This window comes from Salvelinus namaycush, chromosome 28 (assembly GCF_016432855.1).
Source record: "Salvelinus namaycush isolate Seneca chromosome 28, SaNama_1.0, whole genome shotgun sequence".
Lineage (NCBI taxonomy): Eukaryota > Metazoa > Chordata > Actinopteri > Salmoniformes > Salmonidae > Salvelinus > Salvelinus namaycush.
Genome location: NC_052334.1, coordinates 566,140 through 580,682, shown reverse-complemented (window position 1 = coordinate 580,682; position 14,543 = coordinate 566,140). Strand labels below are relative to the sequence as shown.

At 49.0% G+C, this 14,543-nt stretch overlaps 1 protein-coding gene across 1 annotated transcript in view; it reads right to left on the bottom strand.

Annotated features, from left to right (window-relative positions):
* Positions 1-2,111: 2,111 nt before the first annotated feature.
* Positions 2,112-14,543, bottom strand: part of LOC120022966 (protein numb homolog) — a 33,838-nt gene continuing 21,406 nt past the window's right edge. The window contains exons 8-9 of the mRNA XM_038966925.1: positions 10,976-11,137; positions 2,112-2,890 (exon numbers count right to left, since the gene is read on the bottom strand). Of these exons, the coding sequence (XP_038822853.1) occupies positions 2,154-2,890; positions 10,976-11,137 (899 nt within the window). The 3' untranslated portion in view covers positions 2,112-2,153. The remainder of the gene's footprint in view (positions 2,891-10,975; positions 11,138-14,543) is intronic.

Sequence of the window (14,543 nt, the reverse complement as noted above, 5' to 3'; positions counted from 1 at the left end):
TACTCATGAGTACTATCGAGTACTAACAAGGACCATTGAGTACTAACAAGTACTCATGAGTACTATCGAGTACTAACAAGGGCTATCGAGTACTAACAAGGACCATTGAGTACTAACAAGTACTATATGAGTCCTATCGAGTACTAGACAAGTACTATTGTAGTAAGGAGACTTGAGAGAGCAGAGCTGCAGTAAGCAGAGGCAACCTGGGGTGTAAATTCATTAGTGGAACATCGTACCAAACGTTTCCTTCAAAACGGAAAAAAAGTTTTGCAAATCGAAAAAATGAGTTTCTATTGGAGAAATTCAGGTAGGTCCCGCCCAGTTTCCCCATTCCGTTTGGTTCCTAGTGAATACACACTTGGATAGCCCCTCTACTATCACCACAACCGCTTCTGCCCACTGGCTCCACATTAAATGGTTGCTGCAATGAGGCTGGATTATTTACAGTGAGATGCACAGCAACGACAATAAGACAGAATCATTTTTGTTTTTTTTAAAGAAGTAAAACAGCTGTCCCTTCAAACAAACACGTCTTCTCTTTCCATCGTCATAGAAATCAGACTACTGCCGTGAGCTGTGTTGCTGTGTATATTTTTATATTCTTAACAGATTTGATGTTATGTATAATATAATTGCTTGTATACACGTTACACATCCACTCATTCTCATTGTAGCTAGCTAGCCTCTGTGCCTTTGGCAAAGATTACCATACAACTCTTCTGTTAAAATTTCCAAAGCTATTTTAAAATATACCTTAATGCATAAAAATAAAGATTTTGGCATTTTCTCACTTCTGATTTTGAAGTTTTATATGAGAATCTCTGGTCTGGAAGCTCAGTTCTCTTCCAGTGCTGCAGTCCTTCTGCCTGCCAGGTGGTCGGGAGAGCAAATCATACTCCAGCCACCTGGGGGCGCTGTGAGCTGGACCAGGAGAGGGAGGCAGGGGGGTAGGAACCCCTAGTACAGTCATTATGGTCTCTCCAGAGCTGCGAGGGCTAGTTGGGTCTGAGGCTGAGGTGGCTGGTTGGGGCTGACTGGGTGACTGGTTGGGGCTGACTGGTTGGGGCTGATTAGGTGACTGGTTGGGGCTGACTGGTTGGGGCTGACTGGGTGACTGGTTGGGGCTGACTGGGTGACTGGTTGGGGCTGACTGGGTGACTGGTTGGGGCTGACTGGGTGACTGGTTGGGGCTGACTGGGTGACTGGTTGGGGCTGACTGGGTGACTGGTTGGGGCTGACTGGGTGACTGGTTGGGGCTGACTGGGTGACTGGTTGGGGCTGACTGGGTGACTGGTTGGGGCTGACTGGGTGACTGGTTGGGGCTGACTGGGTGACTGGTTGGGGCTGACTGCGTGACTGGTTGGGGCTGACTAGGTGACTGGTTGGGGCTGACTAGGTGACTGGTTGACTGGTTGGGGCTGACTAGGTGACTGGTTGACTGGTTGGGGCTGACTAGGTGACTGGTTGACTGGTTGGGGCTGACTAGGTGACTGGTTGACTGGTTGGGGCTGACTGGGTGACTGGTTGGGGCTGACTGGGTGACTGGTTGGGGCTGACTGGGTGACTGGTTGGGGCTGACTGGGTGACTGGTCGGGGCTGACTGGGTGACTGGTCGGGGCTGACTGGGTGACTGGTTGGGGCTCTAGTACTCCACAGGGTTATCATGTCCACCCAAAGAAACTAAACCCACAATATAATGACATGCCTGGTAAGCAGCAGCACCTCAATAATTCCGTCTCTCCATGACCTCTGTGCTGCCAGCAGCTCCACCCCAACTTATAGATGCACCCATCCATTGCCTTCCTCCTCCCCAGTACTCCCCAGTCCTCCTCCTCCCCAGTCCTCCTCTCTCCTCTTCACTCAGGTCCCCCCACTAAGCCAGACCAGGCGGATGGAGAGAGTGGCTATATCTCCTCCTCAGTCCTCTCTAGTCCTCCCCAGTCCCCCTCCTCCCCAGTACTCCTCAGTCGTCCTCCTCCTCCTCCCTAGTCCTCCTCAGTCCTCCCCAGTCCTCCCTAGTCCTCCTCCTCCCCAGTTGTCCCCCTCCCCAGTACTCCCCAGTCCTCCTCCCCCTCCCCAGTCCTCCCCCTCCCCAGTCCTCCTCCTCCCCCTCCCCAGTCCTCCTCCTCCCCAGTCCTCCTCCTCAGTCTCTAGAGCTGGATCTCAAAGGTTGTGTGGAGCTCGGAGGAGAAGGGGTTAGTGGGCGACGGTGTGGTGTGCTGGCGGGACCGACTCTCCAGGGAGGCCCACTTGGCCTCGAAGGGGTCGGCCGCGGGTTGGAGCTGCGGGGGCAGGGGAGGGGCCGGGGAGGACTGAGGGGGCAGGAAGGGAGGGGCCCAGCTGTCGGCTCCGCCTCCATTGAAGGCGACACTCCCATTGGGTGGCTGGAGGTGGACAGGCAGGGGCATAGAGGGCTGCTGGTGGGGGTTGTTGTAAGGATCATACTGGGGGACGGGGTACGCCTGGGGCTGGGGGGTTGAACCAAACAAATAGGCTACCATCTGAGAGGAAGTGATGCCCACCACGGGCACACTGGGGTGGGCATAGGGCAGCCCGTTGGACATTGGGTAGGCAGGCTGGCGAGGGGGCAGGGAGGACATGAAGGCCACAGGAGCAACAGATGGCACAGGCATGGGGGCAGAGAAGGGCTGGCCTGTGGGTAATGTGGTTGAGAATGCCTGGGTTGGGATGGTGGACAAGGCTGGGGGGTTGGGGGTGAGGAACTGTTGGAAGGAGGGTGTAGACGCGGGCTGCAGAGCGCAGATAGACTTGGTGACCTCCTCGAGCCAGCGGTCAGCCTCTGACGGCGTGCGGCGGTGGGATAGGTGCGATGGGGACGCCGTGGTGGAGGGTGGAGCTACAATCACTGGGGTTGTCCAATCACCTCCTGTTGGAGGAAACACCAGAGAATGTTTGGGAGTGACTATTTATCACAGAATTGTAGATATAATTGTGTGACAACAGCTATAAAGAGCATTATCAATAGATTTGATTGACGACATGACGTCCCTAACTTGCTAAATACTCTTCCCATGTCAGACCTGCTGTGGAATCCGTCAGGCTGGTTAGTGTTTCGCTATCCTGCCTTTTCTAAAACATGCAGAACCAGTCTGTGTTCTGGTCGGGTGTCTCAGTCCATAGAAACAGAACCAGTCTGTGTTCTGGTCGGGTGTCTCAGTCCATAGAAACAGAACCAGTCTGTCTGTGTTCTGGTCTGGTGTCTCAGTCCATAGAAACAGAACCAGTCTGTCTGTGTTCTGGTCTGGTGTCTCAGTCCATAGAAACAGAACCAGTCTGTCTGTGTTCTGGTCTGGTGTCTCAGTCCATAGAAACAGAACCAGTCTGTGTTCTGGTCTGGTGTCTCAGTCCATAGAAACAGAACCAGTCTGTGTTCTGGTCTGGTGTCTCAGTCCATAGAAACAGAACCAGTCTGTGTTCTGGTCTGGTGTCTCAGTCCATAGAAACAGAACCAGTCTGTGTTCTGGTCGGGTGTCTCAGTCCATAGAAACAGAACCAGTCTGTGTTCTGGTCTGGTGTCTCAGTCCATAGAAACAGAACCAGTCTGTGTTCTGGTCTGGTGTCTCAGTCCATAGAAACCAGTCTGTGTTCTGGTCTGGTGTCTCAGTCCATAGAAACCAGTCTGTGTTCTGGTCGGGTGTCTCAGTCCATAGAAACAGAACCAGTCTGTGTTCTGGTCTGGTGTCTCAGTCCATAGAAACAGAACCAGTCTGTGTTCTGGTCTGGTGTCTCAGTCCATAGAAACAGAACCAGTCTGTGTTCTGGTCTGGTGTCTCAGTCCATAGAAACAGAACCAGTCTGTGTTCTGGTCTGGTGTCTCAGTCCATAGAAACAGAACCAGTCTGTGTTCTGGTCGGGTGTCTCAGTCCATAGAAACAGAACCAGTCTGTCTGTGTTCTGGTCTGGTGTCTCAGTCCATAGAAACAGAACCAGTCTGTGTTCTGGTCTGGTGTCTCAGTCCATAGAAACAGAACCAGTCTGTGTTCTGGTCTGGTGTCTCAGTCCATAGAAACAGAACCAGTCTGTCTGTGTTCTGGTCTGGTGTCTCAGTCCATAGAAACCAGCCTGTGTTCTGGTCTGGTGTCTCAGTCCATAGAAACAGAACCAGTCTGTGTTCTGGTGTCTCAGTCCATAGAAACAGAACCAGTCTGTGTTCTGGTCTGGTGTCTCAGTCCATAGAAACAGAACCAGTCTGTGTTCTGGTCTGGTGTCTCAGTCCATAGAAACCAGCCTGTGTTCTGGTCTGGTGTCTCAGTCCATAGAAACCAGCCTGTGTTCTGGTCTGGTGTCTCAGTCCATAGAAACAGAACCAGTCTGTGTTCTGGTCTGGTGTCTCAGTACATAGAAACAGAACCAGTCTGTGTTCTGGTTGGGTGTCTCAGTCCATAGAAACAGAACCAGTCTGTCTGTGTTCTGGTCGGGTGTCTCAGTCCATAGAAACAGAACCAGTCTGTCTGTGTTCTGGTCTGGTGTCTCAGTCCATAGAAACCAGCCTGTGTTCTGGTCTGGTGTCTCAGTCCATAGAAACAGAACCAGTCTGTGTTCTGGTCTGGTGTCTCAGTCCATAGAAACAGAACCAGTCTGTCTGTGTTCTGGTCTGGTGTCTCAGTCCATAGAAACCAGCCTGTGTTCTGGTCTGGTGTCTCAGTCCATAGAAACAGAACCAGTCTGTGTTCTGGTCTGGTGTCTCAGTCCATAGAAACAGAACCAGTCTGTGTTCTGGTCTGGTGTCTCAGTCCATAGAAACAGAACCAGTCTGTGTTCTGGTCTGGTGTCTCAGTCCATAGAAACAGAACCAGTCTGTGTTCTGGTCTGGTGTCTCAGTCCATAGAAACAGAACCAGTCTGTGTTCTGGTCTGGTGTCTCAGTACATAGAAACAGAACCAGTCTGTGTTCTGGTCTGGTGTCTCAGTCCATAGAAACAGAACCAGTCTGTGTTCTGGTCTGGTGTCTCAGTCCATAGAAACCAGCCTGTGTTCTGGTCTGGTGTCTCAGTCCATAGAAACAGAACCAGTCTGTGTTCTGGTCTGGTGTCTCAGTCCATAGAAACAGAACCAGTCTGTGTTCTGGTCGGGTGTCTCAGTCCATAGAAACAGAACCAGCCTGTGTTCTGGTCTGGTGTCTCAGTCCATAGAAACAGAACCAGTCTGTGTTCTGGTCTGGTGTCTCAGTCCATAGAAACAGAACCAGTCTGTGTTCTGGTCTGGTGTCTCAGTCCATAGAAACAGAACCAGTCTGTGTTCTGGTCTGGTGTCTCAGTCCATAGAAACAGAACCAGTCTGTGTTCTGGTCGGGTGTCTCAGTCCATAGAAACAGAACCAGTCTGTGTTCTGGTCTGGTGTCTCAGTCCATAGAAACAGAACCAGTCTGTCTGTGTTCTGGTCTGGTGTCTCAGTCCATAGAAACCAGTCTGTGTTCTGGTCTGGTGTCTCAGTACATAGAAACAGAACCAGTCTGTGTTCTGGTCTGGTGTCTCAGTACATAGAAACAGAACCAGTCTGTGTTCTGGTCTGGTGTCTCAGTCCATAGAAACAGAACCAGTCTGTCTGTGTTCTGGTCTGGTGTCTCAGTCCATAGAAACAGAACCAGTCTGTCTGTGTTCTGGTCTGGTGTCTCAGTCCATAGAAACAGAACCAGTCTGTCTGTGTTCTGGTCTGGTGTCTCAGTCCATAGAAACAGAACCAGTCTGTCTGTGTTCTGGTCTGGTGTCTCAGTCCATAGAAACAGAACCAGTCTGTCTGTGTTCTGGTCTGGTGTCTCAGTCCATAGAAACAGAACCAGCCTGTGTTCTGGTCTGGTGTCTCAGTCCATAGAAACCAGCCTGTGTTCTGGTCTGGTGTCTCAGTCCATAGAAACAGAACCAGTCTGTGTTCTGGTCTGGTGTCTCAGTCCATAGAAACAGAACCAGTCTGTCTGTGTTCTGGTCTGGTGTCTCAGTCCATAGAAACCAGCCTGTGTTCTGGTCTGGTGTCTCAGTCCATAGAAACAGAACCAGTCTGTGTTCTGGTCTGGTGTCTCAGTCCATAGAAACAGAACCAGTCTGTGTTCTGGTCTGGTGTCTCAGTACATAGAAACAGAACCAGTCTGTGTTCTGGTCTGGTGTCTCAGTCCATAGAAACAGAACCAGTCTGTCTGTGTTCTGGTCTGGTGTCTCAGTCCATAGAAACAGAACCAGTCTGTCTGTGTTCTGGTCTGGTGTCTCAGTCCATAGAAACAGAACCAGTCTGTGTTCTGGTCTGGTGTCTCAGTCCATAGATACAGAACCAGTCTGTGTTCTGGTCTGGTGTCTCAGTCCATAGAAACAGAACCAGTCTGTCTGTGTTCTGGTCTGGTGTCTCAGTCCATAGATACAGAACCAGTCTGTGTTCTGGTCTGGTGTCTCAGTCCATAGAAACAGAACCAGTCTGTCTGTGTTCTGGTCTGGTGTCTCAGTCCATAGAAACAGAACCAGTCTGTGTTCTGGTCTGGTGTCTCAGTCTATAGAAACAGAACCAGTCTGTCTGTGTTCTGGTCTGGTGTCTCAGTCCATAGAAACAGAACCAGTCTGTGTTCTGGTCTGGTGTCTCAGTCCATAGAAACAGAACCAGTCTGTCTGTGTTCTGGTCTGGTGTCTCAGTCCATAGAAACAGAACCAGTCTGTGTTCTGGTCTGGTGTCTCAGTACATAGAAACAGAACCAGTCTGTGTTCTGGTCTGGTGTCTCAGTCCATAGAAACAGAACCAGTCTGTCTGTGTTCTGGTCTGGTGTCTCAGTCCATAGATACAGAACCAGTCTGTGTTCTGGTCGGGTGTCTCAGTCCATAGAAACAGAACCAGTCTGTCTGTGTTCTGGTCTGGTGTCTCAGTCCATAGAAACAGAACCAGCCTGTGTTCTGGTCTGGTGTCTCAGTCCATAGATACAGAACCAGTCTGTGTTCTGGTCTGGTGTCTCAGTCCATAGAAACAGAACCAGTCTGTGTTCTGGTCTGGTGTCTCAGTCCATAGAAACAGAACCAGTCTGTCTGTGTTCTGGTCTGGTGTCTCAGTCCATAGATACAGAACCAGTCTGTGTTCTGGTCGGGTGTCTCAGTCCATAGATACAGAACCAGTCTGTGTTCTGGTCGGGTGTCTCAGTCCATAGAAACAGAACCAGCCTGTGTTCTGGTCTGGTGTCTCAGTCCATAGATACAGAACCAGTCTGTGTTCTGGTCTGGTGTCTCAGTCCATAGAAACAGAACCAGTCTGTGTTCTGGTCTGGTGTCTCAGTCCATAGAAACAGAACCAGTCTGTCTGTGTTCTGGTCTGGTGTCTCAGTCCATAGATACAGAACCAGTCTGTCTGTGTTCTGGTCTGGTGTCTCAGTCCATAGAAACAGAACCAGCCTGTGTTCTGGTCTGGTGTCTCAGTCCATAGAAACAGAACCAGTCTGTGTTCTGGTCTGGTGTCTCAGTCCATAGAAACAGAACCAGTCTGTGTTCTGGTCTGGTGTCTCAGTCCATAGAAACAGAACCAGTCTGTCTGTGTTCTGGTCTGGTGTCTCAGTCCATAGAAACAGAACCAGTCTGTGTTCTGGTTGGGTGTCTCAGTCCATAGAAACAGAACCAGTCTGTCTGTGTTCTGGTCTGGTGTCTCAGTCCATAGAAACAGAACCAGTCTGTCTGTGTTCTGGTCTGGTGTCTCAGTCCATAGAAACAGAACCAGTCTGTCTGTGTTCTGGTCGGGTGTCTCAGTCCATAGAAACAGAACCAGCCTGTGTTCTGGTCTGGTGTCTCAGTCCATAGAAACAGAACCAGTCTGTGTTCTGGTCTGGTGTCTCAGTCCATAGAAACAGAACCAGTCTGTCTGTGTTCTGGTCTGGTGTCTCAGTACATAGAAACAGAACCAGCCTGTCTGTGTTCTGGTCGGGTGTCTCAGTCCATAGAAACAGAACCAGTCTGTCTGTGTTCTGGTCTGGTGTCTCAGTACATAGAAACAGAACCAGCCTGTCTGTGTTCTGGTCTGGTGTCTCAGTCCATAGAAACAGAACCAGTCTGTGTTCTGGTCTGGTGTCTCAGTCCATAGAAACAGAACCAGTCTGTGTTCTGGTCTGGTGTCTCAGTCCATAGAAACAGAACCAGTCTGTGTTCTGGTCTGGTGTCTCAGTCCATAGAAACAGAACCAGTCTGTGTTCTGGTCTGGTGTCTCAGTCCATAGAAACAGAACCAGTCTGTCTGTGTTCTGGTCTGGTCTCTCAGTCCATAGAAACAGAACCAGTCTGTGTTCTGGTCGGGTGTCTCAGTCCATAGAAACAGAACCAGTCTGTGTTCTGGTCGGGTGTCTCAGTCCATAGAAACAGAACCAGTCTGTGTTCTGGTCGGGTGTCTCAGTCCATAGAAACAGAACCAGTCTGTGTTCTGGTCGGGTGTCTCAGTCCATAGAAACAGAACCAGTCTGTGTTCTGGTCTGGTGTCTCAGTCCATAGAAACAGAACCTGTCTGTGTTCTGGTCTGGTGTCTCAGTCCATAGAAACAGAACCTGTCTGTGTTCTGGTCTGGTGTCTCAGTCCATAGAAACAGAACCAGTCTGTGTTCTGGTCTGGTGTCTCAGTACATAGAAACAGAACCAGTCTGTCTGTGTTCTGGTCTGGTGTCTCAGTCCATAGAAACAGAACCAGCCTGTGTTCTGGTCTGGTGTCTCAGTCCATAGAAACAGAACCAGTCTGTGTTCTGGTCTGGTGTCTCAGTCCATAGAAACAGAACCAGTCTGTGTTCTGGTCTGGTGTCTCAGTCCATAGAAACAGAACCAGTCTGTGTTCTGGTCTGGTGTCTCAGTCCATAGAAACAGAACCAGTCTGTCTGTGTTCTGGTCTGGTGTCTCAGTCCATAGAAACAGAACCAGTCTGTCTGTGTTCTGGTCTGGTGTCTCAGTCCATAGAAACAGAACCAGTCTGTGTTCTGGTCTGGTGTCTCAGTCCATAGAAACAGAACCAGTCTGTGTTCTGGTCGGGTGTCTCAGTCCATAGAAACAGAACCAGTCTGTCTGTGTTCTGGTCTGGTGTCTCAGTCCATAGAAACAGAACCAGTCTGTGTTCTGGTCTGGTGTCTCAGTCCATAGAAACAGAACCAGTCTGTCTGTGTTCTGGTCTGGTGTCTCAGTCCATAGAAACAGAACCAGTCTGTGTTCTGGTCTGGTGTCTCAGTCCATAGAAACAGAACCAGTCTGTGTTCTGGTCTGGTGTCTCAGTCCATAGAAACAGAACCAGTCTGTGTTCTGGTCTGGTGTCTCAGTCCATAGAAACAGAACCAGTCTGTGTTCTGGTCTGGTGTCTCAGTCCATAGAAACAGAACCAGTCTGTCTGTGTTCTGGTCTGGTGTCTCAGTCCATAGAAACAGAACCAGTCTGTGTTCTGGTCTGGTGTCTCAGTCCATAGAAACAGAACCAGTCTGTGTTCTGGTCTGGTGTCTCAGTCCATAGAAACAGAACCAGTCTGTGTTCTGGTCTGGTGTCTCAGTCCATAGAAACAGAACCAGTCTGTGTTCTGGTCTGGTGTCTCAGTCCATAGAAACAGAACCAGTCTGTGTTCTGGTCTGGTGTCTCAGTCCATAGAAACAGAACCAGTCTGTGTTCTGGTCTGGTGTCTCAGTCCATAGAAACAGAACCAGTCTGTGTTCTGGTCGGGTGTCTCAGTCCATAGAAACAGAACCAGTCTGTCTGTGTTCTGGTCGGGTGTCTCAGTCCATAGAAACAGAACCAGTCTGTCTGTGTTCTGGTCGGGTGTCTCAGTCCATAGAAACAGAACCAGTCTGTCTGTGTTCTGGTCTGGTGTCTCAGTCCATAGAAACAGAACCAGTCTGTCTGTGTTCTGGTCTGGTGTCTCAGTCCATAGAAACAGAACCAGTCTGTCTGTGTTCTGGTCTGGTGTCTCAGTCCATAGAAACAGAACCAGTCTGTCTGTGTTCTGGTCTGGTGTCTCAGTCCATAGAAACAGAACCAGTCTGTCTGTGTTCTGGTCTGGTGTCTCAGTCCATAGAAACAGAACCAGTCTGTCTGTGTTCTGGTCTGGTGTCTCAGTCCATAGAAACAGAACCAGTCTGTGTTCTGGTCTGGTGTCTCAGTCCATAGAAACAGAACCAGTCTGTCTGTGTTCTGGTCTGGTGTCTCAGTCCATAGAAACAGAACCAGTCTGTCTGTGTTCTGGTCTGGTGTCTCAGTCCATAGAAACAGAACCAGTCTGTCTGTGTTCTGGTCTGGTGTCTCAGTCCATAGAAACAGAACCAGTCTGTGTTCTGGTCTGGTGTCTCAGTCCATAGAAACAGAACCAGTCTGTCTGTGTTCTGGTCTGGTGTCTCAGTCCATAGAAACAGAACCAGTCTGTCTGTGTTCTGGTCTGGTGTCTCAGTCCATAGAAACAGAACCAGTCTGTCTGTGTTCTGGTCTGGTGTCTCAGTCCATAGAAACAGAACCAGTCTGTCTGTGTTCTGGTCTGGTGTCTCAGTCCATAGAAACAGAACCAGTCTGTGTTCTGGTCTGGTGTCTCAGTACATAGAAACAGAACCAGTCTGTGTTCTGGTCTGGTGTCTCAGTACATAGAAACAGAACCAGCCAGCCTGTGTTCTGGTCTGGTGTCTCAGTCCATAGAAACAGAACCAGTCTGTCTGTGTTCTGGTCTGGTGTCTCAGTCCATAGAAACAGAACCAGTCTGTCTGTGTTCTGGTCTGGTGTCTCAGTCCATAGAAACAGAACCAGTCTGTGTTCTGGTCTGGTGTCTCAGTACATAGAAACAGAACCAGTCTGTGTTCTGGTCTGGTGTCTCAGTCCATAGAAACAGAACCAACCTGTGTTCTGGTCTGGTGTCTCAGTCCATAGAAACAGAACCAACCTGTGTTCTGGTCTGGTGTCTCAGTCCATAGAAACCAGCCTGTGTTCTGGTCTGGTGTCTCAGTCCATAGAAACAGAACAACCACAGTAGTAACCAATGCTTCTAAATCTATCCTTACCTGGGTGTGTAGAGGAAGAGGCAGAGGAGGTATGTTGCCCTGCTTGGCAGTAGGGGCTTGGGGTCTTGGCCCAGGGGTTAGTGTCTCGAGCAGGTAGTGGAGGGGGCAGTGCTGGAGAGTTAGCAGCAACAGCAGGAGGAAAGGCAGGACCGGTACCATTCCCTACGGCAGAGTGAATAGCAAACAGGACAGCAGAGAGAGTAAATAGCAGTAGTACAGACAGCATGTTGTATGTAGACGTGGTAGTATTAGAGGAACAGGTGCAGCAAATGAACAACTGAAGTCTTATACAGTGCATTGGGAAAGTATTCAGACCCCTTGACTTTCTCCACATTTTGTTGCGTTACAGCCTTGTTCTAAAATGGATTAAATTGTTTCCCCCCTCATCAATCTACACACAATACCCCATCATGACATCAGAATACCCCATAATGACATCAGAATACCCCATCATGACATCAGAATACCCCATAATGACATCACAATAAGCCATAATGACATCACAATAACCCATAATGACAAAGCAAAAACAGGATTTTAGACATTTATGCAAATGTATAAAAAATATAAAATAATGAAATAACACATTTACATAAGTATTCTGACCCTTCACTCAGTACTTTGTTGAAGCACCTTTGGCAGCGATTACAGCCTCCAGTCTTCTTGGGTATGATGCTACAAGCTTGGCACACCTGTATTTGGGGAGTTCCTCCCATTCTTCTCTGCAGATCCTCTCAAGCTCTGTCAGGTTGGATGGGGAGCGTTGCTGCACTGCTATTTTCAGGTCTCTCCAGACATGGTCGATCGGGTTTAAGTCCGGGCTCTGGCTGGGCCACTCAAGGACATTCAGAGACTTGTCCCGAAGCCACTCCTGCGTTGTCTTGGCTGTGTGCTTAGGGTCGTTGTCCTGTTGGAAGGTGAACCTTCGCCCCAGTCTGAGGTCCTGAGTGCTCTGGAGCAGGTTTTCATGAAGGATCCCTCTGTACTTTTCTTCGTTCATCTTTCCCTCGATCCTGACTAGTCTCCAAGTCCCTGCTGCTGAAAAACATCCACACAGCATGATGCTGCCACCACCATGCTTCACCGGAGGGATGGTGCCAAGTTTCCTCCAGATGTGACGCTTGGCATTCCGGCCAAAGAGTTCAATCTTGGTTTCATCAGACCAGAGAATCTTGTTTCTCAAGCCGGCTGTCATGTGCCTTTTACTGAGGAGTGGCTTCCGTCTGGCCACTCTACCATAAAGGCCTGCATAGATGGCCAGCTCTAGGAAGAGTCTTGGTGGTTCCAAACTTCTTCCATTTAAGAAAGACAGGTGTGTGCCTTTCAAAACCATGTCCAATCAATTAAATTACCACAGGTGGACTCCAATCAAGTTGTAGAAACATCTCAAGGATGATCAATGGAAACAGGATGCACCTGAGCTCAATGTCGAGTCTCATAGCAAAGGGTCTGAATACTTATGTAAATAAGGTATTTCTGTTTTTATTTTTAATACATTTGCTAAAATGTAAACAGGATGCCACTATAGATCTGTCATTCTCATTGAAAGCCAGTCTAAGAAGAGGTAGATCTGTTCTATGCGTTATAGATCTGTCATTCTCATTGAAAGCCAGTCTACGAAGTGGTAGATCTGTTCTATGTGTTATAGATCTGTCATTCTCATTGAAAGCCAGTCTACAAAGTGGTAGATCTGTTCTATGTGTTATAGATCTGTCATTCTCATTGAAAGCCAGTCTAAGAAGCGGTAGATCTGTTCTATGTGCGCGATTTCTATGCTTCCCGATCTTAAGTTTAGTTTTTCCAAGTTTAGGTTTTTGTGACTTTTACATTCCGTTTTGTACACCAGCTTCAAAAATAAGAAAATATTATATTTCTGGTTATTGAAAATACACTGCTCAAAAAAATAAAGGGAACACTTAAACAACACAATGTAACTCCAAGTCAATCACACTTCTGTGAAATCAAACTGTCCACTTAGGAAGCAACACTGATTGACAATAAATTTCACATGCTGTTGTGCAAATGGAATAGACAAAAGGTGGAAATTATAGGCAATTAGCAAGACACCCCCAATAAAGGAATGGTTCTGCAGGTGGTGACCACAGACCACTTCTCAGTTCCTATGCTTCCTGGCTGATGTTTTGGTCACTTTTGAATGCTGGCGGTGCTTTCACTCTAGTGGTAGCATGAGACGGAGTCTACAACCCACACAAGTGGCTCAGGTAGTGCAGTTCATCCAGGATGGCACATCAATGCGAGCTGTGGCAAAAAGGTTTGCTGTGTCTGTCAGCGTAGTGTCCAGAGCATGGAGGCGCTACCAGGAGACAGGCCAGTACATCAGGAGACGTGGAGGAGGCCGTAGGAGGGCAACAACCCAGCAGCAGGACCGCTACCTCCGCCTTTGTGCAAGGAGGTGCACTGCCAGAGCCCTGCAAAATGACCTCCAGCAGGCCACAAATGTGCATGTGTCTGCTCAAACGGTCAGAAACAGACTCCATGAGGGTGGTATGAGGGCCCGACGTCCACAGGTGGGGGTTCTGCTTACAGCCCAACACCGTGCAGGACGTTTGGCATTTACCAGAGAACACCAAGATTGGCAAATTCGCCACTGGCGCCCTGTGCTCTTCACAGATGAAAGCAGGTTCACACTGAGCACATGAGCACATGTGACAGACGTGACAGAGTCTGGAGACGCCGTGGAGAACGTTCTGCTGCCTGCAACATCCTCCAGCATGACCGGTTTGGCGGTGGGTCAGTCATGGTGTGGGGTGGCATTTCTTTGTGGGGCCGCACAGCCCTCCATGTGCTCGCCAGAGGTAGCCTGACTGCCATTAGGTACCGAGATGAGATCCTCAGAGCCCTTGTGAGACCATATGCTGACACATGCACATTTGTGGCCTGCTGGAGGTCATTTTGCAGGGCTCTGGCAGTGCACCTCCTTGCACAAAGGCGGAGGTAGCGGTCCTGCTGCTGGGTTGTTGCCCTCCTACGGCCTGCTCCACGTCTCCTGATGTACTGGCCTGTCTCCTGGTAGCGCCTCCATGCTCTGGACACTACGCTGACAGACACAGCAAACCTTTTTGCCACAGCTCGCATTGATGTGCCATCCTGGATGAACTGCACTACCTGAGCCACTTGTGTGGGTTGTAGACTCAGTCTCATGCTACCACTAGAGTGAAAGCACCGCCAGCATTCAAAAGTGACCAAAACATCAGCCAGGAAGCATAGGAACTGAGAAGTGGTCTGTGGTCACCACCTGCAGAACCATTCCTTTATTGGGGGTGTCTTGCTAATTGCCTATAATTTCCACCTTTTGTCTATTCCATTTGCACAACAGCATGTGAAATTTATTGTCAATCAGTGTTGCTTCCTAAGTGGACAGTTTGATTTCACAGAAGTGTGATTGACTTGGAGTTACATTGTGTTGTTTAAGTGTTCCCTTTATTTTTTTGAGCAGTGTATATTTCACAGCAGGTTTAGATAATATAATGATTCTATACACATTGCTTGTTTTGCCACAAACTGTAATTAGGCAAATTATTTATTAATTTTAGCAACATGGAAATGA